Below are 27,552 nucleotides of genomic sequence, written 5' to 3'. Positions count from 1 at the left end.
TATCTAATATTTTTGTTAAATCGGAAAATAGGATTTAGATTTGAATGTATTTTTGGTTTTTTTTTGTTGTTGTTAGAATATGAAATTTTATGTATAATTGTTGATTTTTAATATGAATATCAGCAAGGTATAGCATTTTCTTGCCCCTTTTTTCAAGTATTAGCAAGATTGATTACTGGTAGTGAAGTTAACTCTGGCTCATGTAGGTGCTGCTAATTATTATTGGGACCCATTATTATTCACAACACAGTAGTATTACTATATATATCAATAAAATAAAAATCAACGGTTTTCCCTCTTTTTCTTTTAATTAGGCTATTGAGGAATTAAAGCACGTGCTGAATTGCAATGTGGTCCCAAAATGTCAAAAGTTTCACATTATTTAGGTCACTGCTACGATGTCTTTCACATAGAAAATGGCATCACAAAACTTATAATATTCACTTAAGCTTTTAACTCGATCTGTGGTGGGTTTTGTCCCCCGTGCTAACAATAAGTAATACTTTAATCTGCACTATACGATTAGAAAATATGATAAAGATGAGCAATAATTTTATATAATTGGAGTGGTTAAAGTACGATTGGAAGTATTTAAATATTAAAATTGGAAATGGGACATTGTAGAATAATGCATGCATAACATGGGAAAAGACATCTACAGTTCGTATCTGAAAAAAAAAAAAAATTATTGGTTGAGTTTATTATTTTACTTTGTTACATGAATAGCACAGCAAATCCAGCGCGCGGTAAAGCTATAAATAAATTTGGCGAATATATTTCCCATTCAAGAAGAAAAAGACAGAGACCTCGGACACGTACAGGGTTTTTTTTTTTTTTTTTGTTATGGCATCAATTAGTTTAATTATATCCCTAGAATTTGTCAAGTTGGATTTATTTTCCAGGTTAACATGTAATGTAAGACATATATGATAATCTATATATTCTGTTTTCTAGTAGATAATGTTATCAATATAAAAAACAGTACTTCTTGAAGATACTAAGGATTTAATTAAGATTTGGATATGTTGGGGAAATATTTAAGCATTACGTTTTATAAATAGATAAAAACAAAAACTAGAAGCAATCCTTATCAAGTTAATGTGGTTGTTGTAGATAAATAATGAATAAATAGTTATTTTCTCTTTGTTTTTTTAGGGGGTTATCTATCTCTCTTTCCTTTTATTTCTACGTGGTTATTCCATAATCATTTGTATAAGATATACTTACATAAAGATTAACTTTGTTATTTAAGTAACCCGGAAATAATATACATGTTGAAGTTATGTAATGTATTACTGAAAAAAGACGGATAAGCCATAATTCTTGGTCTAATTGTGTTTGGTCATCCATTTTTCTTCTTCTGTTTCAAAAGATTCTTAAATTTTCTATTAAATTAAATTTATTGTAATATAAAACTTTTTAAGTTTCATCAATAATTTTTCATGAAGAGCCATTTTACGAAAGAATTAAAAATAATATATCTCTCCAAACGGAAGATGATAGAAGGTTCTGTCCTGAGACAGAGAAAAACTTAAAACGATATTTTTTTTCTTTTCCATTATTAATTATTATATATATCATCAAATTTAAGCATCCAAAAGAATCGCCACTTCGCACAATGGGATTCACATAACATAATCGTTATCACGTTGTGTCTTGTTGTGTGATACGTATAGCAAATTATTTCTTCAATTGGAAACAAAAAAAAAAAAAAAACAAAAACAAAAAAAAACAAAAATTATATAAATAAAACTGGTTAGACGAGAAAGTTACCATGTAACATATTACATATGTACGTGCGGATATCTGGACTCATGTCTTTTTGTTTATGATACATATATACATATATATATATATATATATATATATATTATATACATAAACATAATATATATTATGTCCATTTGGTAACGTGGAAAATGTCCCATACCTAATTCCCAGGAGGATAAGTACTTGCCAATGCCATATTGTGCATTTAGAAATGGCCAACTATCTAATTGATCTTCCTTGATTTTATTGCTATATTTTATACTTCATAAAATCATCCCTGATCTTTCTGGTCAAACATCTCAGAAACGGCTAAGAAAAAGTCAACCATTTTTCTCTCTCGTTTACAGGCAATTAAGCAAGTTAATTGCACCAATCATATTAGAGAGTACAGCCATCTTTATGGAGAAGAAACAATAATGCAATTGTACGTAGTGTTTATGTGGTCCAATCACACGAACATGATCGAGAGCGAATATATACTAATATTAACACTTTTACTACAGCTTGTAATTTTGTACATTTTATATTATTTAAAAACCCAAAAACAAAACGTGAGCAAATAGGTATTCTATAAAATTATATATGATGGTAATTATGAATTTGCTTAATTTTATGAACAATTCTTCACTACATCTTTTTCAACTCCATGTACAAATTTTACAGCTTGTAATGATTCATTTGATGCATAACCAAATACGTGACTTTCATTTGATTTTCATACTGGCATATTGATTTTGATATTGCTTTATATATATATATATATATATATATATATATATATATGTATATATATATATATTAATTAAAAGAAGTTGAAACTCGGTTGGCAGAAGACCATGGAAGTATCATACGTGAGTAGAGCTTATGAACAAACTACATAAAACAATTAATTAGGTAAATTGGATATTGTTTTATTTATATTATTCTTATTTTTGTTTATATTACGCTGGCGTCGAAAAACCCACGAATGGGCAATATAACAGAAGGGTTTTGGAGGGCAAATATAACCCTTTGACTTTATTATACGGAATGAAAATCATGGCCAACCTAGCAATTCTAGTAGAAAATAGTAAGAGCATGCCATTGGATAGTCTTTATGGTACCAGAGTTGTTGCACTTTCTTTAATCACGTACAAAGTTCTATATTCCATACAATAATTACATCTAACATCAGCAATGGAATCCGATCTGCTATTGTAAGATTTTCTTGTCTCCCTAAGTTGTTATCTTCTAAATCTGCAAGGAATATCTTGTAACTTGTAAGCACATTACTTATAATTATTTTTTTCTTTGATTATAATTTTGTTCTTGGTTAATATTTTAATATGATTAGGAAAAATGGTATGAAGTAGCCAATTCAAACTATGACTTTTGCAAAATAGCCATAGTTTCATTAGGTATAGCAAAATAGTCAATTGAGAGTACAGATTTTCATTAAATTTAATCTTGCCTCGATTAATTTTGATTCAGTATTCATAAAGCTTACATTCTGTCTTTATAGTTCGTTGGGATTAAATGTAATCTAGCCTAGATTAATCGTACTTTAGCTAGTTTGCTTATAGTTGGCAAACTATAACTATTTTGCAAAAGCTTAAGCTCTATTGGGCTATATAGCCGCTTGACCCTTGAATTTAAAGTAATTTGTGTTCGGAGATGATCATATGGTTATAATGAAGTTTCGTAGAGGAAAGGAAATAGCACACTTTTGTGGAACCGGAGGATTTCTAGCTCTACATAGATGTTTTATTAACGCAGCGTTATATCATACTCAACTCCTTAACAAGGACTTTTTCACAAATAAAATCCACATTTATTATCAAGTCGTGTATTTTCCATTTCGCGGTATATATAGTTTAAAATCGGAAAAAGATTAGTAAGTCGTATAATTAAGTAGATCAGATTCATGTCTTCTTTGCTTTCTTTTTTTCTTTGTCAATTCTTCATATTAACAAAAACAAAACAAAACAAAATGAGGTTTTTTATAGTTAGAAAAGAGGCCAAAACGTCAAAATAGGTAAAATCCGGGGTGATACTTCAATGAGTGTAGCAAATTAGAGAGGCGAGCCGAGCCAAGTTGGGTCGGGCGGGCTAACCGATCGATCCTAGAAGGCATGAAAATCTAGTGACGGTGGGCTCTTATAAAATTAGCTACTTAGGCGAGCGAAGCTAAGACGTACGGTTCAAACATGGCCAAAGCAAACATATATCCATGTGGAAAATTTACAAATACTTCGTTTAAATATGGTTATTAATTGAATACCTGAAATTTTAAAACATTTCATAAATATCTCTTTTCTATGTTCAGATGATTTTGCCGATAATGAAATTGTGAACAAGTAATAATAAGTTATATGAAACTAGGAACTAGAAGAAAAAAAAATTAGGTCAAATAAAATTGCAAGCAACAAGGGAAAACCTATTTAATGACTTACAAAATAAAAGCGAGGTATTGTCGTAATAAGAATGTAACGCAAACTACTAAAAAAAAAAAGTTTTCAAAAATGAGACGGCTTGAATAATGTTAACTATATCTACATACAGGCTATTTTGAAAACGTTATTGGAGAGTGCCAAGTTGTTCGTTTTCATTCTGAAAGTGCCTCATTTTATTACAAGAACACCCCCAATTTACTGATTTTTCTTTTGTTTTAATATATATTTTTTAGCACAAAATGGATCAAAGTTTTATTACCCTCTATGGGGATCGGCGGACTCCGCCTTGATAATGTTTGAGATACATTTGGGTGGATAAGAGTACCACGATGCAGGTACACGAGAATTTAAATTAGATTGAGCAAGAATGTGCTACTTCTCTAGTTCCAGATTTCCCAAAGAAGCACAACAAGGAGGGAGAACTCTTGGGAAGACATGGTCTTTGCAGCTTCCATTATTATATCCCGAAGTTTCCAATGAGGATTAGTGTCGCGGAGGTACTCGAAAGGTGAGTTGGACTCTACATATGCCTCCCTAGCTCCCCTGGCAATATGGTAGCCACTACGAACCGAATAGAAAGTGCTGGTATGATCGCATCCGTTTGCAGATTTATTTGACTTTTCTATTGTTTATTGTTTCATTTAACTTTTTTTGTTTATGATTTCATTCAAAGTAACACAAAATTCGTACGAAAATTTAAATAAAGAAATAAAAACCTAGGTATTTATAGAATGTTTGAAAGTCGAAGAATTTAGAAAATGGCCATCTTCTAATGGGGTATTTGTGGTATTTTTTATGTTTCCCCACACAAAAATTGTACGAAAATTTAAATAAATAAATAACCTAGGTAAATATTTATAGAATGTTTGAAAGTCGAAGTATTTAGGAAATGACCATCTACTAATGGGGTATTCGCGGTATTTTTGAAGCTTCCCCATAGTAATAGGTCGGGACAAATTTTTTCCATAATTTGTGGGCCTTCCCAATTCGTGCTATTTCTTGGGCTTTCGTATCTTTAGCGCGCTTGCAGTGGATTTTCTGCCCATCAAATAGCGCATTAAGTAAAAATTAGAGATTAAAATACAAATAAATAGCTTTTATGGTTCAAAAGTTGGAACGAACTTATTTATTTTGCACAAAAGTTAAAGCTTAGAATCCAGCTATCTATGAGTGGCCTTTGAAAAAGAACAATAAAAGAAGAAGATTTGATCAACATTAAAACAAGAACACATCTTCTCTTCTCGTTATATCTAAATCTAGAAGTAAAAAAAAATGAGAAGATTTTATCAACAAAAAGAACAAAAGACAGAAAAAGAAGAAGAAAAAAATAGTACAAAACCAGAATATAAAGAAGTCATTCAACGAAAGTGTGGACATTTCTTATATATGTCTTCGTCTAATCAAACGAATTCATTTTCATACCGGCCAACCAATTTATCGAAAATTTTAAGCTGTTTGTACACTATTAAGATTACTTTCAAAGGTTTATTTTTTATTTTTATATTTTTTCTTAAAAAAAAGACAGATCTAAGAGGTTAAGTGACAAACATGTCACTAATGACTTCTCTAAAAAAAAGGTTAAAATGTGGAATAAGTCACTTATTTACATTAATGAATGATTTTAAATATGAGGTACTTGGAGAATTATGTGTTCATTTTAAGTAGTCATGAAATTTCCCCAAAACGAATGTGAACAAGGAAAAATAACAACAAACGACAACGAGAGAGAGAGAGTGAGAGAGACGACTGCAAATAGAAAAGGAAAAGGGATTTGAATTTCCAGGGATTTTAGACTCTTTTTTTTTTTTTTTTAGCCGTAAGCTATACGAGAGCTTTATGTCTTTTCCAAGTTTGTTGTCTAAAAGACGACGATCAATTCCAATCAAGCTTTGCTGTGGAACCGGAGATGATGAGAGCTTTCCGAGCACTCACCGGTAAGCCCACTCATTCTCTCTCTCGCTCTTCATGTTCGTGTGCACAATTCGAGGCACTGGTCCGAGCTCGGTGCACATCCGGAGCCCTAACCCTACCCGAAGCTATCCGTTACTTCAACGCCATGGCGGAAATGACTCCCATGCCCTCCGTCTGGAGCTTCAACCACTTGATCGGCTCGCTCTCCAAGCTCAGCCACTCCTCCGCCGCCACCGTCGTCGTCGTCTCCATGTACTCTCACCTCGTCCGATTCCGCGGCGGCGAGTTCGAACCCGACGTTTCGACTCTCAACGTCGTCGCGAAGTGCCTGTGCCGATCAAGCTCCGCCAAATCGGGATTCTCGGTCCTCTCTGTGGTCACGAAGAGAGGTCTCCGCGCCGATTCGCGGACGATGAACGCTCTTCTCGACGGACTCTGCAAGGAAGGCTCTATCGCCGCGGCGACGGAGCTTTTCGAGAAGATGGTGAAGGAGAGAGAGAGAGGGTTGTTAGACGAGGCGAGCTCGGCGACGATCGTCAACGGGCTCTGTAAGTCCGGGGAAACTCTAACGGCGATCGATCTGCTGAAACGGATGACCGGAAACGAGGGAATCGGAGTAGATCTGTACTGCTTTAACGCGATCGTCGACGGTCTCTGCAGAGAGAGACGGATCGAGGAAGCGCTGAGCTTTTTTCGGGACATGATTAGGTCTGGTCTGAACCCCAACGTCGTCGGATTCAATTCGTTGATTCGCGGACTGTGCGCGTTTGGCCGTTGGATAGACGTCGAGAATTCTATGGCCGAGATGAAGAGAATCGGAGTTTCGCCGAATGTCCGAACCTACAACACCGTGATCGATTCTCTCTGCAAAGACGAGAGGATCGAAGAGGCGATATCGCTGTTCGAATCGATGACGGTCGAGCCCGACGTCGTGACTTTCAATTCTCTGATCACCGGCTTACGCAAAGCCGGGAAATTGGAAGAGGCGGACCGGTTCATCGAGAAGATGATCGGTTCTGGAATCTCACCGGACGTGATCACATTCAACACGATGCTCGAAGCTCTGTGCAGGGACGGGAAATCCGACGAGGCGCTGAGTCACCTCGGGACGATGAGCGAGAAAGGTCTGAAACCCGTGGTCTCGACGTACAACACAGTGATCCACGGGCTGTGCAAATCGGGCCGGTTTCGAGAAGCGAAGAACGTGTTCGACGAAATGACAGACCCACCGCCGAACGTCGTCACGTACAATATCTTGATCGACGCCTTGTCCGCGGCCGAGAGGACGCGAGAAGCCTCGGCTCTGTTCGATCAAATGACCCGAGCGAATCTGAGGCCGAACGTGATCACGTACAGCTCGTTGCTCGGCGGCCTGTGCCGATTGGGTCGGCTCGGCGAAGCCGACGAGCTTTTCAAGAAAATGATTTCGAGTCGAGACGTGTCATCGCCGAACGCGAGGACGTTCAACGTGGTCTTGGACTCGTTCTGCGAGAAGGGCATGGTCTACGAGGCGCTGAGATTGGTCGACGCGATGGTCGGGTTCGGCGAAGAGCCCACCGTGGTGACTTACAACATACTCGTGAAGGGCTTTTGCGTTCGGTCCGAACCGGGAAAAGCGCGAGAGATCTTCGAGCGTATGAGCTCCATTGGCGTGGCTCCGAACATGGTGACGTATTGCACGTTGGTCGACGGTTATGTCCGAGCCGGGAGAGTCGAGATCGCTCTCGCGCTTCTCAAGGAAATGGTTCTCCGGGGATTGAGACCCGATCGCGTGGCGCTGAATGTTTTGAAGAAGATTCGCGCCAAGAGGCTCGAAGATGGGTTTTCCCGCCAAGAGAACAAGCTAGGAAGCTGAGAATCTGCAATGCCGTTATATCATATATGTATATACCACACCAGTTTTGTTTTCTTAATACAAAATCTGCTTTCATGTAAATATGGCAAAACAAACCAGTTATTTAAGATGAGAGAACTCACTAACAATTGTGATGAGAGACCCAATAACAAAAACAAGGATGGGAATAGAACCCAATTTTTTTTTTATTCTATTCTTCATTTTTGAGATATTTATTTAGATTGTTGTTCTTGTAACCAATTTATTACTTTACTAATATTCTTATTTCTTTTTTTTTTTAAAGGTAATATTCTTATTTCTGTGAGCCCAATGCTTTTGTTTTTTGTTTTTACCGTGTGCCGGAACTAGAGACTAAAATGTCAGGGGGCTGGATTAAACTTTATTTCTCGGGAGAGGCTAGTCTAAAAAATTTCTAAGTAAAATGCAAGACATTAGTTAGATAATAGTAACAAAATTTAAAATGTTTATATTTCAATCATCTACGGATTGAATATAATATAGATGAATGATAAATCAAATTTGTGCTGTAATTATTTATTAGTAGTAGAACAAATAGAACATCATCAACCTCTCAAGAAGAAAAAGGATATTTTGTTTTCAAATACCAAAGGAAATAATAATAGAAACGGAAACACGTTCATATATTTTCAGGTTCGTAAAAAATGAAACGATAGAGATGGAGATTCTGAACGCCGTGAAAACATCTTCGCTTGTAACTCCATTCACTCCGTCCACCAATGGCTATAGCTTCCTCTTTCCTGTCACCCTGAAATTCTCTAACCCTACCAAACCATTCTCTTCTCTGCGTTCCAATTCTTCTTCTTCTTCAGACCCACACACAACCCTTCTCGTTGAAACTTTCCACGACCACCGAGGCTTCAAAACTCTGCTCAATAGGCTCACCAGAGAAGGATCTTGCCCGTTGAGAATGCTCGAAGAGGATGGAGATTGGACCAAAGACCATTTCTGGGCCGTCGTTAGATTCCTCACCAAGGCTTCCAGGGCCAACGAAATTCCTCAGGTTCTTTATTCCTTGATTGCACTCTATCTGTTTGTGTTATTGTCTCTCTTGTTTTTGGCCTCCTTATTAAGTTATCTGAAGCCAAGAAAGCTTCTAAATTATTGCAGGTGTTCGAAATGTGGAAGAGCATCGAAAACTCGCGGAGTAATGAACTGAATTACAGCAAGATAGTACAATCCTTGAGCGAAGAGGGTCTGATGGAAGAAGCACTAATATCACTTCGAGAAATGAAGAGCCTCGGTCTCAGCCTCTCGTTGGAAGTTTACAATTCGGTCATTCACGGGTTCGCTCGGAAAGGCCAATTCGAGGAGGCTTTGCTTTATCTTAATGAGATGAGAGACTTTAACGTGGCGCCGGAGAGCGATACATACGATGGGCTCATCGAAGCTTACGCGGAACGAAAAATGTACGACGATATCGGAGCGTGCTTGGTGAAGATGAAACTGAATGGATGCCCGCCCGACCACATCACGTATAACACGGTCATGAGGGTGTTTTCGCGCGGCGCTTTGCTGAAGAGAATGGAGAGCATATACCACACTATGATCTCGAAGAACATGCATTTGAACCCCTCGACTCTTCTCGTGATGATCGAGACTTACGCGAGATTCGGGATCATCGACAAGATGGAAAAATTCTACTACAGAGCCTTGAAGATGAGAACTCCTCTGACAGACGATCTGGTCAGGAAAATAGCCGGGGTTTACATTGAGAACTTGATGTACTCGAAGATAGAGAGATTGGGGGTCGAGATATCGTCGACGTTCGGAGAGAGAGACCTCCTTTGGTGTCTACGTCTTCTCTCGCACGCCTGTCTCTTCAGTCGAAAAGGCATGGATTCGGTTATCGGGGAGATGGAAGAATTGCATATACCGTGGAATGTGACGATAATGAACATTAAATGCTTGATTCACCTGAAGAAAAAAGATTTCACACACCTGAGAGCGTCCCTTATCCAACTGGCACACTCCGTGGATCCCGACATGATCTCTGTTGGGATTCTGTTTGATGCGATCGATATGGGTTTTGATGGGTTTCGGGTTTTAGAAGCGTGGGAAACGAACGAGGTTTTGGATCAACCTGTGGAGATGAACACTGATCCTCTTGTTCTTCGTGCGTTTGGAAAGGGAAGTTTCCTTAAAAGCTGCGAAGCTACTTTCTCGGAGCTTCCTGGTGAAGTTAGAGAAAATGAGACTTGGACTTACAATAACCTGATTGAATTGGTGCGTAGACACAAAGGACGATGACTAATAAGGCAGCGTTATTTGGACCGTCCAATGGCTATATGCGCGGCTGAAAGAGAGGAATCGCAGGTGCTTTTTGACATATTTAAACGATAAATACAAAGCGTTTTACAACTTCTGCAAATTTTCAGTGCAAACATTTTTGCATTCTAATCTGTGAGAAATCAACATGAGGTGAGAGAATGTTGCAAGTATATACGTGAAAATGTTATTTTCTAGAACTAGCTTACCCGAAAGTTAAAGAGATATGAATGAATTTCTGTAAGGAACATATTCAATTTAGTTTGGCCACTTTGTGTAAACAACCTGCTTGCGTATTTTTTCGTTGCCTGAATCTTTGATGTTGTAGAATATCATCATAATTAAGATCTCATTATTTGTATCGTACCTCATTTCTGTAATGTCTGAAAACAAACATGTGTTCAAGCAGGGCAAAGCAATGAAGAGGAGGAATCAAGATAGAGACCCTCAATTGGCGATGCTTTAACTGTAATATTATAACAGCATAAAACATGCAACATTTCATAAGTAGATTAGAGAGTACCTCAAATTAACATTACTGAGGCTCCTCGCAAGAACGACGATTTCGGACTCTGTGGGAACAACTGAAAGATGGCAATCCAGAGCCACCACATGCTAAGAAACTTGTCTAAACCCAAGCTGACAGGTTGAGGGATGACATGGGATTCCTCGGAAGAGAGCTCGAAGGAAACTATACCAGCGACACTTTTCTCCGTTGATCAAACCAGTCCCGCCAGTAAAGTTTTCCGTTCACCAATGTGTCTGATGCTATACAAGAAATCCTACACGGGTTTTGACCTATATGCCTCAACTTGGGATTTCCAAGAGTAAGGATCTTTAATGGCTTTCCCTCGGTGTAGTGCACTAGCTTGACCGGCTTGTACTCCTTTGTCCTTTAATGGAATCCGAACCCGAAAATGACCCCAAAAACTGTAAGGCGACCAACTCGGGTAACACTATATTCTCTAGTGAATGAGTTTTATATGAAAAGCAGGTCGTTAAGAGGACAGTTGATCAAGCATAGCAGTCCATTGCAAGAGCCAATGGGAAAGCTGAGAGCCCTTTGCCAAGATGTCGCCTTTGTGGCTGCTTAGATAGACCAACGGCTCCAAGCTTGCTGAAAAAGGACATCTATCGCAACACTTTATTTTATTTTGTTTCCATGTTCATCACAAATGATGTCGCCATTTCCATAACTACAAGCAGAATTAGTGACTTTATTTTTAATTTTTTTAAATCTCTAACGAACAAAGGAGATGCTTTTAAAGTGTATCAGCTTTGAATTACAAGATATATGCGTCTCAAAATTTCCCCTGTTGAAACTATACCGTGCAGTTCTTACAGACCTGCACTAGATATGATAATACCTGTGTTGAAGCTACAAGCAGATAGTCTATTTACATTTATCGATTTTGGATCCTCCACACTGATCTATGTGGTTTTTTTTTTCAACATAAAAGTTACCCATATGGAATGCCCTTAACTTTCATTTTCCATCATTGAAGATCTAAAATATGTCTCTATTTCTTCCAACAAAGTTCTGTTCCTACCTCGGAATGAACTAGATGACATCAACCAGATAAGATACTCACAAATATCTCCCAAATCACCCGACGTTGTGAACACCTTCTTCACATTCTCGTCTTCACTTTCCCCTTTAGAGCTCTCTGTGTACAACTTTTTTCTGCAAGCCTGAGATATCAGAAAACAACATATTAAAGAGCATAGAAGCTTCTTTACCAGTGTTCTTCTCGTGAGGTGATTGTACATTTTTAAAACTAACCGTGAAAATTACATATTAAAAGTTTTTATTGAAAATAGTATTTACCAAATTGTAAATAATCACACGAGTTTTTACTGTTTTGAGTTTCATTTAACTTTGTTACTGTTTAAACTTTCTTAATAATCTCAAATAATTTTTTACAGCTTGAAAAAAACGCTATTTTTAAATGATTTAAAACAGCCACCATTTTGAGAATGTTGCACTTAAAAGAACATAATTCCTGTAATTTTCACGTTCTTCTTTCATAGGCAAGACAGAGAGCACTAATAAGTTGGTACCTGGAGGACCCTACTAAGGCTTCCGAGTTGTTCAGTCTTCAACAACCCTTGTCTCCGAAGCTCCCCAAATAAAACAACAATCTCCGATGATACATTACCGACTGTGAGGTTTTCAATGATTCCGGATACACAGTTCTCGTCAAACACGGAGCCCATCCAATCGGGGACCTTATCCTGTTTCAGCAACGCGATAGCAACGTGAATTGCGGGCTTGTGGTGACTAATGAAAGACCTCGACGCTAACAACGGAGATGATAGCGACACCGCGAGCTCTTCTACGATCAGTCTACTCCAACTATTCCTTCTGTTCACCACTTTCTCGTGCGTGTCCATCGTTTCACACCCGAGAACCAACGATACGCAGAGGCTGCAATTCAGCGCCACCCTTTGGTCTTCGTAGAAAACGAAGCCCTGCAGTATAGTTATCACAGACATTAGGTACTCGGTGGTGCACTTCAGTTCTTCGGGTTCTGTGTTTATTTGGTCGGATATCCCGGCAAACATCTCCAGCAAACAGTGGGAAGCAACGAGCTTGATCAGAGGGGGTCCGAAATACATTAGTCTGCACAAATCATGGCAAGGGATTCCGATCAGCGAAAGTTCCTGCGTCCTGTCGGGCGGATCGAGGAAACTCTGCCAATCTATGCTCCCGGGTAGAATGGCACATAGGCTAGAGGGAAAAAAAACAAAAAAGAACAAAGTTAGTTCGATATAAAAAAAACGATGAAATTCAGTGAGTTGCATGATCTGACCTTTTTAAAGAGAAGTAGTTCAGTAGAAGTACAAATATAATTTTTTCTCCGTAGCTTGTTCCCTCGTCGAGGTCAACTATGGCAGGTCCCTTTTGACGTGCTTCGTGAACCATGTTGTCGATTGTTGAGATCAAAGAGGAGTTAAAAAGAATGATTTTAGAAGCTTCGGTGAGTGTGTTGATGGTTGAGTGGTTTAATACTACGGAAAGGATTCCAATAACTATGAGATTGTCGTTTGTCCATCTTGCAGGGTCGGTACTGGCGTATTCTATTAACTGCACATAAACACACAAACAAACACAGTTATTTTATGAGTTTACTTAAGCCCGTATGCAAATTTCTTAATATAGAAAGTTATTCACCTTCATTATCACTGCTGCCCAGATTTCATCATCATCCAAAAGGGTTTCAGGGTGCGCCAAAGATAAAAGGTTGAAAATCAAAACTAGCAAGGGTGTAGATATCTGTGATGATAAAGCGTGGAATTTTTCACACAGAATATTATGTATTGCATTCCCAACATTTTCCAAGCAAAGCTCATCCGACGCAGCTGGACATATGTTTATGATTCTTGTGATGAGAGTGGTCACATGGACTATATCACTTTCTTGAGCTTCTTCATTCGCCAGCTTTGCCAATAAGCAGACAAACATTCTTGCTCCGTAGTTGTCTCCTGAAGATACTAACTCGGCGATCGCTTTCACACTTACATTACATCTACTCTGCACATTGATGTCGGAATCGTATGGGACATTACTTTCACAAAATTTCAGTATCTGATCAGACAATGGCTCACAAAATTTCTCTTGTTGAAACAACCACTTCAACGATATTGGATGAATCCGCGCTGACACTAAATCCCAGTCCTCATTATGAACTAGCTGGACCATTATCCTTTCAGCTTCGGGATTGTAGGGGATTTGGTAGCTTGCCTTTGCAATGCCTCTGTAGAAGCCATACAGATGCAGAAGCCTCGATACAAAAGATGCATCAGCGACCTGTATTCTGAATTCACTTCCATTGACAAGAATGTAATCTTCCAGAGAAGCTAAAACTAGCTTATCGTCTGCAAGCCTGAGACAGTAAATGAAAATAATGAGATGACAGGAGGTTTCAATAACTTTAGGAACTATCTGAAGAGCTATATGGTGAGAAATTCTAGGTTCCGATACCGTTCGTCATATAAAGAGCTGATGTATAAGATTGTCAAAATTGCAGATTGAGAACAAGAGAGTTCCAAACTATAAGAGCTCTTTTGCCCGAGTAGAAACAGCAAATCGATGGGGTCGGATGGCAGACATGAAGCAGCATCTCTAATGGATTGTCCAGAATCATTTCGAAGGATAACATTTACCAGCAAACTGAGTGTCGAATACAACATATTTTTCATAAGCTTGGCAGGAAATAAGCCCATGCATTCAAAGGAAAAACTGAACCATGAGGAAGAAACCAGATTTTCCGCAAATTTTGAGGCCTGTATGTCGGATTCCCAAAACAGTACCGAATGAAAAGTTTCCAGTGCTCCCAGGACTATTTCTTCTTCTGTTTCCTTGAAGCAGTTCATAAACCAAGGTAGTACATGTGATGTACATAAATCCAAAACGCAATCTCGCAAGTCAGTGTAGCAGGATTCTGAACAAGTTTCTTCATGAGTGCAGGCATAAACCTCCTTTAGTAGGTTCAGAGCGTGCAAGACTTTACCGGTATCTTTTTCCGATACACTTAAACAAGAAAAGACAGCATTTTGTACAGCTTGTTTAACTGAAATTGCCAGATCAAAAGTTCCAAGAGAAGGTGGAGATTTTAAAAGAGAGATAAATATTGAGCAAGCCATCATAAACGTTTCTTGAAGCATTCCCATCTCTCCATGAGCATGCTTTTCAAGCATCCTGGTCAAAGCAATAACCAGTTCCTTTATTTGAGAAGCCGATGCGATTCCGGGATAGTCAGACACACAGTTCCATATCAGCCTTAGTGTCCGACTTTGAACTGGGTGAAAGGGTATGTCAGCAACATACTGAAACACTGGAATCAAAGTCGCGAAACCAACAACAAGCCTCTGGCTGAAGGCATGCTTAGCTGTCGATAACAGATCAAGAACCTGAAGGCAAGAGTTGACAACCGGATCCTTACACTCTGTTGATTAACATAATTTATTAGCTAAACCGGGAATTTGGGTAAGAGAACTTCATAGAGGACTGAGCTAACTCTTGAAGTGATGGCATGTAAGAGTTAAAGATATTCAAGTCTAAAACATCGCAATTACTAAGAAGAAGAAGAAAAAAAATCTACAAATGGAAACAACCAAGAGCAGCATATGGTAGACCATGTTTCAAACAAATTCATCATAAATTTTTGCTACGCATAGGAAACATAGCTTACCTGATAATCTTAGTATTTCAAATACATAGTCTGCGATGTTTTCTTCCACTAAGACTTGGATATCTTCGCTCGATGTACCTCCCCCGGAAATGTAGTGATAGAGCAAGTTCACTGCGCTAATTTGGACTTGACTATCCGTGGAAAGTAGTGGGCCTTTAATAGCTTCAGAAAATAAGATGTTCAAAGGTGATTCCTCATATCCATCATCTGCATCGTGCATCAAGCTATCTGCCTCATTGGAATTATTGCTGTCAACTGAATAGCCATCACAGAAGAACCCTCTCTGTGCCAATACCGTCAATAGCGCTACACAATTTCAGTGGACGGTTATAAGTACCCAGAAAAAAAAAATGAAAAGCATGTAAGTACGCCATAAATTCGGAATTCTTGACTTGCTTCTTTTAACATTTTTTCATATATAAGGAAAACAATGTGTTGTGATGATCTAGTAAGAATAATCCAGAAAGAAAAATGAACCACCACCAACATCATTCCTTATTTTTAGAAACCAGCTAAGTGTACTGCTACTGAGGACTCGGACAGAATATTGGTTAGAACAGATCAACAATAATAATAATAAGTCCGAAGAGATTGACAACAAACCTACACAATTCAACCGGACATCGTCACTTTGGATCTTGACCAGAGCATCCAATGACAAGCGCAACAATTTAGAACGGAACGAAAATAGCATATCAGTCCCATCCTCATCTTCTGATGCATACTGCAGAACAGCCAATCTGTACAGAACAAACAGTATTTCCCCACGAATCTCATCGCTGCATCAGAGAGAAAATAACAGACTTTTTAACTAAAAAATAACCAACTGGTGAATTAAAAAACTAATAAACGTAAGCCTCTTTGTTGCGTGTTCGATACCTCGGCAGTCGAAGGCCTCTAACAAGATTCAAAACAAGACCATACTTGTCTTTGATGTAACGACAAGGATTGTCGTCCTGGCAGTTTAACAGAGAACCCAAACAATGTAGCTGCAAATTTAAAAGAACTTTCAAGAACAGATACCGAAAAAACGTCCTCGACTAAAATGTGCACACATACAGTAACAGCACCGGAACTTTTTTACTTCCATTTCACCTCCAACAAAACGGCTCAGAAACTAAACAAACAAAGCTACTAAAACCAATAAACTCTCATAGCAATGTCCAACCGCGAAATTCACCTACAAACAATTCGTACAGAAATGATTCCAAAATTGAGTATAAAATCTTCAAACCCATAGAAAACAAAGATATCAAACTCTAGATCCTCACAGTACTGAAAAACTGCGAAGTTCAATAGACGCTAATTCTCAAAAATCCAAGCAACTTTATATAACACACAAGCATCCAAAAAACAAATATAAAATGAAAATAAAAACTTGGTCGGCGTTACCGTATGAGAGTGGGAAGGGCTCCAGCCGTGGGAGGCGGAGGAGATTAGGGCAGAAAGCTCGGAGACGAAGTCGGGGCGGAGGGAGTCGCCGGCGGAGCAGAGGGCGGCGACGAGGCGGAGTAGCTGGACAGCGAGGGCGGAGTCGTCGGAGGAGAAGAGCGCGCGCGCGATTGGGGAGACGAGGAGGCGGCGGTGGGAGGCGACGAGTGATCGGAGAAATTGGGGATCGGAGATGGCGCGGGAGAGCTGAGACACGGCGTAGGACACGTGGTGCGTCGGGGAGAGGGGATCGGAGACGAGGTTCGAGAAGCAGAGGAGGCAGATTGCGCCGCCCTGGACGGTGCGAAGGATTACTGTTGATCGGTGGCCACGACAGCACGGCGGAGGATCGCTGCTCACCGTCACTGAATGCTGTGGCTCGTCGTCGTAGTCCGACAGGTCGTCTTCTGCGCCGCCGGAGTACATCGCCGGAGGCAGAGAGAGAGAGAGCGCCCACCCAATTGAAATCTTTTGGCGGGAGAGAAAAAGAGCTCAAAAAGTAACGAGAAATTTGACAATAAAAAATATGTTTGAAATTGCCTCTAAATTGATCATGATACTATTTCGAACGGTCAAATTGAAAAAATATGTGCATCTTTACTTTTTGAACAAAAATATCCTTCTCGGAGGCATCGCGACCACAACACGAGCACATTCGGGATTGGTAGAGTCCAGCAAAAAAAAAAAAAAAATTTAACGCATGATTTTTGAAATTCTGATTAGTTGCAAAGGCAAGATGTCGCACACAATGTGTTGACAATGTGTCCGACAACTTGCTTGAACACAGATATGGATAAACAACAAAAGTGCAGAAATAAAGTACACAGGATATGGTTACCCAGTTCGGTGAAACACACCTACGTCTGGGGGCACGCTGCCAGTGGAAAGGATTTTCACTATCTTGTAGTCAATAGTACACACAAGGTTATATCTGATTACAATCAACAAATCAATAAAACCTAGAGACTATTACTACCAGTGATCACCTAGACAGGGACTCCCCCTGAATTTGAGCTCCGTCTCAATTCCACCCTTCGAGCAACCTCCTGGCTCGGTTGACCTTCAGTCTTCAGAAGCACGTGAACCTTCAATCACGAAAGGCACAAGAACCCAAATCTCACATACACTCAATCTGTAGAATAGTGTTTGAGAGAGTACACCACTTAAAACCAAAACACACAGCCTCCCAGTCCGCCGGTCTTGCACGTCTAAGAGCTCTGAGTGTTTGATCAAAAGTGTCAAGGCTGCTAAGGGAGAGCACACGGCTTTTATAGCAGCTGGACAATCCTGGAAGATATCTCGGGTTTCCTTACCCGGCCTCATGCGAATATCTCAACGTAAAGACTCCATCAAAGAGAATATTCGTGCAATGAAGATAGCAGCGGAGGATATCTTGCAATGAAGGCTCCAGCGAGGCAGATATCTTGTAATGAAGACAGCAGCAAGGCAATAACTCAGCAATAATTCACCAGCGAAGCAATCTGTCGAAACTGGAAACTTGCCTGAAATACTGTCTGCACACACGAGGAAAGATGTCAATCCAGAAGATGAAACATAACATCCGACATCTTTCCATACCACTTGCACTAAAAAATAAAGCCAACAAAACAACGTAACAACAATTTTTAATTAACAAAATGTCATAAACATCATGTACTAGCTCGAATTTGGTCTTTGAATGTGGAAAAGCGTGAGTTGATACGAACGATACGTAAATTGTCGAGTAGGATAACGAAATTTTGTGGTGTTTTGGAAAGAGAAATGAACACAGAGATGACAAATTTGAGAGTAAAATAGCTTATCGTTAAGATGTATTTTGGGAAATGGACATCAATATTCTCAAGAATATACTCTACTCTTGATGCTCGAAGCCTTAATACGAGAGAAAAATCATCTCGAGACTCTCACGAAATCCTTTGGGATGGGCCGTAATTCATCGGCAGAGGCTTGGAATTATGAAACTAGCTTGAGCTCCACGGCTTTCCTAGCAAGGTCAAGCAAGCTATGTCCCTTCGGAAGTGAAGATGACTTTGGCTTTTTTCCCTTTAAGAAGTAGACCAAGAAAGAAGATGAATTTGGAGACAAAAAATGAGACAGAATGACTTGAACTAATGGAGTCGAATTAGACAGAATGACAGAATTGAAAATTATAAAGACTTTAGGAGAATATTTTTCATATTTTGGAAGAACCGGAAATGCAAGGCACTATTATTATTAGTGCAATAGTTGACGATAATATATGTAGTTAACCTCTCTCAAATTATTATGGCACGCTATCCCATCTCTAAATAATCTTTCAAAAAATCCACAAGTGATTAACCACACAATTAAATTAAATTGATAACTAATAAATACATAAAACAACGTTCACCTTTTGCAAAATAACAGTCCAACAAGATTTAGGTGGCATCCAAGACGTGTCAGCATATATTTATATATAACTTTAAAACCAAGAAACAAATAAAAGAGCAAAAATATAATAATCTCAACAATTAACACAATACTTCTCACCTTTTCCTTTCAAACATTACTCAAAATCAGCTCATCTTTTTAGTAGTTATTCTATAAATAACGCCAAAAAAAAAAAAAAAAAAAAAAAAAAAAAAAACCGATTACACCCTTCCACGGCTCCCCTCCTAAAGAAGTGCTCTTTTTTTTTCTTCTTATTAAATGAATGTCTCTTTAAATACAAATGGAAAGAACGCAAAGGTTTGAAACCAAAACCCAACGCCGCTTAGCCGAGAAACTATCTACTCAATGTCCGTGCTCTTAGGATTGAACGGCCAGTTTTTGCAGATGCTCGAAAAACACTTCAACGCTCACGTCGTCGGTGAAGATCACGTCCGACCCGGCAGCCATTTCGTGGGCGTTATTGTACGTAGCTGACGGGTTCAGCTTCGCCAATAAGAAACGTGCCTGCCAAACAAGTTATCCCAATTTGAAGTCACATAATCGAAATCGTTTAATTATATTAAGGGTTGTTTATGGAGAGAAATTTCAAGACTACACTTCAATTCAATCACACAAAATGACTCTATCCATGTAATTTTACTACTCTAATGACACCACCAAATTCATCTAGATAAATCTAAGATGGTAACAAGTAACATGCTAAAAAAATTAGTAATAATTTCTAGGTAGCTTGGTAATATTAACTTTCATGACACCAGAAACAACTAAAAAGCCTGTTCTACTTGTAGTCAAAATAGTCAATTGAAACTACTAAATCCGCAAAATAGCAAGGTTTGTCTAAATTTAGTGAGATAGCCAAAATTTAGAAGAAAAAATGTGCAAGTACCAAACATCAATACTTTTATTGCCCCTGTCAATGAATTTATATATAGAGGTAGATACCTTGTATACAGTGTCAAAAAATTTATCGACTATAAACAATGCGAAACTATGGCTATTTTGCTAAAAAGCTGAAACCTTGGCTATCTAGGTAAAAAAAAAAACTTAAAACCGAGGATATTTTGCTAAATCAATTAATTTCAAATGGCTATTTTGTATAACCTTTTTTTATTATTATTTTAGGAATTTTAAATGTTCCTCGCGTGACATGTTCACCAGCATAGACAAGCAACTAGCGAAATCCGAAATCAGAAAAACCAAAGAAAGATCCAAACCTGTGAGCCGTGTTGATCGCAAACTACAAGTCTAGGAACCGGGAAACGCTCTTCGATGATAGCTCTGGCGTCTGACTGTGGAGCCTCCAACAGTTGTGCAAACGACTGCAAAAAAAAAAAACAGTCGCATCGATTATGATTCAGGAAAAAGAGAGAACGCCACATACGAAATGTCCAGGTCCAAGTAAAAAACAAACAAACCGCGTATTCAGGTTGATTCTGAAATCCCGAGTTACGCCACTGCGCTATGCTCATTCCATGGAAGACAACAATGCTGAAATACGAATCCAACAACAGAATTCGGTTGACAGCGATCGAGGACACGTCCAACTTGACAGGTGTCGGCGGAAATTCAAGCCCGTATGCTATTAACGATGGTTGAACCATGACCGCAGCGTTTGTAATATTCTCCCGATTCAATAGCATCCGGAAATAGGCCGTCTCGTCTGGACTGTTATTGAACACCTGTAGAGCATTCAAAAGATTAAAAATAAAATCATATTTATGTAAATTTCATTTCGTCGTAAATCGAGAAGAGGAGAGGGCATGGGAAGAGCAATTGAGACCTGCACAAACTGTGACCGCCGGAGATTGAACATAAACTGAGGGAACAGTGAAAAAGATTGACTTAGTTGAAAAGAGGAAGGATCATCCTTCCGGTAGTCTCCGAATTTGGAGCAAAGTCGAATTAGGGTTCTATCCAACCACCGTGTCGCATCGAATGACTCCTAAAATAACAAAATCAAGTATGTCAGTCAAAATTAAGATTACAGGAATGTAAATCGGATAATCAAAATCAATTTTCTTTTAATATTATTATTTTCAATTTCGACCTTTTAAGCATCACTTATGTGCTCATCAATAAACAAATATATATGTATGATAATTGAATAAATAAAGAAATAAGGCAACTCAACAATGTTTTAGCTCAAACCATACTTCTGACTCCATTTTCAAGGATGTCATTCTAGCCATAACTACAGCAGCGGTCTCTTGATCAAATCCTTGTACAAGTTCCTGAAAAGTTAAGTGTTTTTTTTTTACATGTTAGCATAACAATTTTGAAGCATTGACCACATCTAATGGTCGGAAAAAGCACAAGAGGATTCTTGAGAGAGAGAGAGAGAGAGAGAAAGCACCTCCGAGCTAATAGAAGTATCAATCCATGCTCTCGTAACAGTTGTAACCCGAAGCAACCATTTACCTTCAGCGTTTTGATACCTATGAATCCAGGCATTAGAAAATTTTGACTCGCAGAGGAAAACCAACAACAGAGGATTTTAGGCATTGGGTTATTGTTTAAACTTTAAAGGGTTCAGCTCAAAGAGGGCCGCAGCCGCCAAGACGGGGTTTCTGGCTGGTTTGTGGGGAATTTGGAATACTCGGAATAAGGTTATTTTCAAGGATGAGATGTGGAACATGCATAGGTTGATCGATAATTGTATCGCCCTATGGTTTTTTTCTTCCTGTAATGAGTTTAAGTCCTTCTCTTTAGCTGATTTGGCTAGGGATTGGTCTAGCGCTCTGTAATTTTTGTCTTTCTGGGTTCATGTTTTTGTTTTGGTCTCTTTGTGTTTGTACTCGCTAGTTCTTGTATTCCAGCTTTGCCATGTTGAACTAATAAAGTTCCGATGTTTCTTTTAAAAAAAAATATTTAGACATTGTATCAGTCTTTAACAGAGGTCGAATTATTAAAGAAAGGAAATGAACACTTGGATTGGGATTGTATTAGGAGAGCCAGGGGTCTCTCGAGTTAACCTGAGCTCCTAAATTATCCAAATTTGCAATCCTGATTGTTACCAAAGTCTTAAAACGAGAGTGGCATCTGTAAACAAGCAGACAAAATAAGAAGGCATTTTCTATTTGTTTACCTCGTGATAAACTGCAAATACAACTGTGGATTCACAGCTCCCGGGGCATTTGTCCGGTCACTTGATGAAAGATCAAAGAAAACTGTGAAGCAAGTGCTTTTGTCAAGGCCACACATCTTCCACTCGGTTGTATTCCCTTCGCCAATTACAGTGTCAGATACAGAGGGTCCTTTCTGAAAACCGTTCATTAGCATAATCAGCTCCGTATCTATCATGAGTAGTACGAGAAAAACATAATATATATATATATATATATATATATGCATGTAAGTATCTAACCTTCTCTAACGATGTGCAAGGACCAATGATTCCCTGGATTTTGATGTCCTTTGAACAGTTTATCTCGAGGGTACCACTAGCATACACAATAAATAAATAAGTTCAGAAATAAGCCATTACTGAGCCCACGAGCTAATTTGACATTTAAAAACGGAGAGAGAAATGCGAGAATCGCAGCACGACGAGATATTATGTAAGCTTAAGGAGGCAAAAAGCATTATGTACAGTCTAAGGCCTGAAATGATTTCAACAACTCTACTACCCTAGTAATTCCAATCTTCACAGCTGAACTTAATCATTTTTTTTAAAGAAACAGCGGGACTTATATTATTAAAAATCATGGCGCAGGCGCAGCCGGAAAAAGTACAATGCAAAAAGCGATAAAGATTAAGAGGCCGGAATGAATGCTAAACCAACACGCCATCCAAAGACCCCCAGTCAAAAACAAAACAAAAACCCTTAGACAAGGAGTTACAAAGCACTAGACCCGTCCCTAGCCAGGTCCGCTGAAATTATTCCTTACATTCCTTACTAAAGAAAGAAAGTCTTAGTTTCATAACACATTGATTTCATGATAAAATAAAAGATAAAGTACAGCAATTCATCTTATCGAAAGCTCTTGAGTTAAAAAATTTACGTGTAATCCCAAAGTCATACATAAGAACATGCACGTTGTGACAGCGTGTAATCCCAAAGTCATACATATGACACTTTACGGGTCACACTTATACTTTCAAAGTAGTATGTGTGGTTACCAAGGACATGCCATATGTACGATTAAAAAATCTCTAAAAAGGTAAAATTTTGGGACATGCGAAATATTGCTTCCCTCTACTTCATTGTTCCTGGAATTTTGATGTTGTCGCTCATATAAGATAGAGATCAAATTAATATCATAAAGAAACTATCAACTTTCAATCAAACACAATAGACGACCTGAACACTATAGAATCATCATATGTGAAAGAAAACTATGCTAAGTCCAGTGTGTTAACAAACAGCTTAAACGTAATTGCCACTGAGTAATGGAACTTCAACAAATAACAGTAAATTAAATGATGTACTCACTTGAAACAGAGGCCAAGAGAATGCTCTCCTTCTTCAAAGACACGCTTAAAAGAATCTTTAAATACAGAATGACCGAAACTTTCTGATAAAACGACAAGGCCACCAGTTTTTTCAATGGCAACTTTCATCTCGGCAACACCAACCTAAAATGTGATCAAATACAGATGTCAATCAATAGTATTCCATGCAATTCTGTCCGTGACGTCCAAAATCTAGCCACCCCTAAAAAAAGCACTATTTTTTTTTTTTAAGAATTGTAGTAATCGGTATAAGTTACAAGCTAAATTTTAACTCCTAACTTGATTCAGCGTCTGTCACGGAAATGGTCGTCCAAAAAATAACTGCACATACAAAAATCGAACAATCCAACGGATTCCTAATTTTGTTTAAGATACAAAGAGATTTCTCAGTTACTCCTTATAGGAGCTAATGGTAGATCATCCATTATAAATTGAAGGCTTAAAATTACAGTGACACATATAAAGAGAAGTACTGTAAAGTTCAAAATGACCGAAACGCACCTGATCGAGGGCAGATGCAAATAAGTCGAGAACATGACCTTGGCTAACTAGCTGCTTCGCAAGACCCTCGTAAAATTTGACGGCTTTCTTAAAGAACGGCGCAGCGTCTTTGTCCAGATCTTTATGCGAACGAACTGGATCCGACAAGTCTTTCGATACAATCTACATTACAAGTAACCATAAATATTTGAGCTCTGTTGTAGTCTTTTCAGAACCTCATAAACATATCATACAAATTTCATAATGCAGTGAAATTGAATAATGTTCAAGTTCCAAGCTTTTCAACCAAACACAACCCATATTTGGAATAGAAATTATAAATAGATAAAAAAAAAAATCAGAAACCAGATATATTATGTGCACAAGTCAAAATTTCCTGTTCTCTTCTACGCTCCGGGGCAGATATGTTATGCTCAAGACAAGTCATATATATTCTTCTCTTTTATTTGAATCGTCAATCAAGAATCTCCAAATCATGCAAAAAAAATTGGGCTTTGTTGCAGTATGTTAGGACCTCGGTTATTAGGGTCATTAGAGTATTTAGTAGAGAAGTTAGGGGTTAATATAGAATATCTAGAAGTTAGTTAGCTTATAAATAACTAGAATTAGTACATAAGAAGTAACAAAAAATAGTCTGAAAGCATTTTGTAAGCACGAGAATTCCGAATCAGAAGGGCACGGACCTGTTGTCTGATATCTATTGTATTTCCTTTCCAATCAATATTAACAATCTCGGGGCGTATTGTACCATATTATACGAAATTCATAACGCGGTGGAATTGAATAATATTCAAGTTCCAATCTTTATAACCAAACACGACCCATATGACAATGGCAGGTTCGAAAGATCTTACCGATCCCGGCCCTTCCGTGCACGGTCCTCCGACCAAGGTGATGATCCGAGCCCCGGTCCCGGGGGCACAAGCCCCGAGCAACCCGGCCGCCACGCTCAACGCCACTCCGGTGCACCGCGACGCCCGATTTCCCGGCCCCACCGGCCACTGATCCATCTGCAACTCGTCCAACACCTGAAATAAAAACCCCCAAAAAAAAAGTCAACCAAACAATTCCAATTCGAAAAAAAAAATTAATCTTTTTTTATAACCATGGTGTCCGGTTAGACCCGACTAATATCCACGAGGCTCTGGCATTATCGACCAAGAGACTACCCCAAGTTTGAACAGCCTCAGTTAACCCTGTCTTTCTTTGATAAGAATCAATACGATCCTTACAAGGTTCTTCCTCAGAATGAAATTCAATAGGATCCAGAGAGGCCATGTCTTCATCCACAGGTTCCCAAGTACCAGGATCAATCAAAAGTTCGATTCTATCCGAACCACTCATTTTCAAATGGCATTCACAACGTTCACAAATACTCATTTTCAATTTGAAAAATAAAAAAAGGTGTATATATTCCTCACCGAATCAAGGGTGTACTCGCACTCGGAGGCGGGGAGCAAGAACCGATCGATCCCAGTCCCGCCGGAGGAAGGGTTTTGCGGCGGCAGCCTCCTCCCGGGGATGGTGAGGCCGAGCTGGGAGAGAACCTGATCGCCGGAGACCTCCTTGGTGCCTCTGAACACGTAGACCTTAGCCATATCGGAGAATCCGAGCTCGTGGACCTGAACCTGAGTCCCGAACGAGACAAGCCCCACGAGCGCGGCCTCGGGGAGAAGCCCCACAGCGCGCTTGAGCGCCGATCGCGCGAAGTCGAGCTCGTCGGCGATGAGACACGTGTCGAGCAGGAAGAGAAACACCGGCGGCGGAGGAAGCGGCTGGTGCTCCGGCGGCGGCGGAGAGTAGTCCAAGGTCGTGTAGTTAGGGTAAAGCTCGGCGGGAAGATTGGCGTCGGAGATGGCGGCGTAGTGCGGAGGGAAGTGGTTGCGCGCGAAGCAGAATGGGCAGATCCAGATCTTGGCGGCGAAGTCCACACGCGCGTAGGGGTTAAGCGCCGCCGAGCAAGTTTTGCACCGGAGAGGGGTGTACGGAAGGGTCGGGATTTCGGGGTGGGATCGGATCGGAGACACGCAAGCCGCGAGTGGGATCACGCACTTGCTCGCCTCCACCTTCGTCCGCGGCCACGCGTTCCACGTCATCCGGACTCCGTCGATCCCCTCCGGATCGCCCATCTCCATCGCCATCGCCGACCGATCTGGGATTCGGAGAGAAGAGAAGCTGAGCTCTGTGTGGTGATCGTCGGGGGTGATGATAGCGAGAGAAAGGTCAATTCAATTCCGATTGGATTCGGGGTTGTGTTGTGTCGTGTGGGAGTTTTATTTTTATTTTTATTTTTTTTTTATATATATGTATTTATTGTTTTAGATATGGTGAAATAGGTTGGGATTTGGGTTTTACTTTACTAATTAATATAATGTCTTACACGAGAGAATTTACTATGATGTTTATGTAGAAAAATGAATTAGGCTTTTCTTTCTTTCTATAAGTTTAATTATTTTTTCCTAATATATATGTACTTATTGTTTTAGATATGATGAAATAGTTTGGGATTTGGGTTTTTTAAGTGCAGCCTCTGATTACTTTACGAATTACTATAATGTCTTAAACGAGAGAATTCCCTTTACTTTAATGTTTATGTATATTTTAGGTTTTTTTCTTTCTTTCTATAAGATAAGATTATATTAATAAATTAATTGATATGGGTAAGTTTTGTTCATATGTTGTTGTTATGAAATTTGATCTACTTAAGATGTGTATTATGATCCTAATAATTACATTAAAATAAAATTGAATTGGAGATTCATAAGGTATCAATAATCGCTCTTACTAGACAAACTCATTGGGATTTGTTACTCCTTTTTTTTAAGAATTGACATTCTCATTATATATATTACATATATATATATTTAAAAAACAATAAAGAAAATCAATAGAGAAAAAAAAATATATATTCGCAATCTAGATTATGTGCTTACCTTATTCCCACTTCGAGAAATGTGGTAACAATAACTATTACCAAACTCGAAAAAGAGCCAACGGACACCAATGATCAAATATTCATCAAGATAGTACATCATTCACCAACTTTGTTTTTACCGTCATAAGACAATCGTTGCTAACTGAGTCAACCCGAAAACTGTCGAGTTTTTTTTCTAATAGGGATCGTCATAATAATTAGGGATTTTGCATAAAAGGTCTGTAGAAATGCAAAGAGCTGCAAAAACGCGCCTATGACAAAGCCATTGTGATATATGATGAAACCAGCTGCGATTATATTCATGGAGAGCCGCGTTTCTCTTTTTTCCATATTACAGAGCCAATTCCAACGAGGACCGAGGTTATTCATATT

General features: G+C 38.9%; 4 protein-coding genes across 4 annotated transcripts; 2 read left to right on the top strand and 2 right to left on the bottom strand.

Moving 5' to 3' along the window:
- Positions 1-6,035: 6,035 nt before the first annotated feature.
- LOC149394261 (uncharacterized) lies at positions 6,036-8,143 on the top strand. The gene has a single exon (XM_089616505.1). The coding sequence runs from the start codon at positions 6,109-6,111 to the stop codon at positions 7,966-7,968; it is 1,860 nt and encodes a 619-aa protein (XP_089472631.1). The 5' UTR covers positions 6,036-6,108; the 3' UTR covers positions 7,969-8,143.
- Positions 8,144-8,482: 339 nt separating this feature from the next.
- Positions 8,483-10,764, top strand: LOC149394260 (Pentatricopeptide repeat (PPR) superfamily protein). Its single transcript, XM_089617300.1, has 2 exons — positions 8,483-8,989; positions 9,097-10,764. Exons 1-2 carry the CDS (start codon positions 8,645-8,647, stop codon positions 10,234-10,236), a joined length of 1,485 nt encoding a protein of 494 aa, XP_089473426.1. The 5' UTR covers positions 8,483-8,644; the 3' UTR covers positions 10,237-10,764.
- A 70-nt stretch (positions 10,765-10,834) lies between these two features.
- On the bottom strand, positions 10,835-17,306 carry PRD1 (putative recombination initiation defect 1). Its single transcript, XM_089618304.1, has 9 exons — positions 16,842-17,306; positions 16,329-16,438; positions 16,053-16,228; positions 15,450-15,755; positions 14,240-15,203; positions 13,430-14,141; positions 13,068-13,342; positions 12,316-12,985; positions 10,835-11,946 (listed from the first exon to the last, which is right to left on the bottom strand). The coding sequence occupies exons 1-9, from the start codon at positions 17,304-17,306 to the stop codon at positions 11,734-11,736; spliced, it is 3,891 nt and encodes a 1,296-aa protein (XP_089474430.1). The 3' UTR covers positions 10,835-11,733.
- Positions 17,307-19,341: 2,035 nt separating this feature from the next.
- On the bottom strand, positions 19,342-26,548 carry LOC149394258 (protein transport protein SEC23 E-like). Its single transcript, XM_089616834.1, has 12 exons — positions 25,667-26,548; positions 25,100-25,273; positions 24,246-24,407; positions 23,725-23,867; positions 22,657-22,732; positions 22,378-22,550; positions 21,646-21,727; positions 21,446-21,523; positions 21,073-21,234; positions 20,708-20,971; positions 20,507-20,611; positions 19,342-19,796 (listed from the first exon to the last, which is right to left on the bottom strand). The coding sequence occupies exons 1-12, from the start codon at positions 26,384-26,386 to the stop codon at positions 19,650-19,652; spliced, it is 2,286 nt and encodes a 761-aa protein (XP_089472960.1). The 5' UTR covers positions 26,387-26,548; the 3' UTR covers positions 19,342-19,649.
- Positions 26,549-27,552: the final 1,004 nt, after the last annotated feature.

Source organism: Urtica dioica, chromosome 6, assembly GCF_054948205.1.
Source record: "Urtica dioica subsp. dioica isolate 48M chromosome 6, U.dioica_male_clone48M_v1_H2, whole genome shotgun sequence".
NCBI classification, from domain to species: domain Eukaryota; kingdom Viridiplantae; phylum Streptophyta; class Magnoliopsida; order Rosales; family Urticaceae; genus Urtica; species Urtica dioica.
This window is presented reverse-complemented; position numbering and strand designations above follow the sequence as displayed.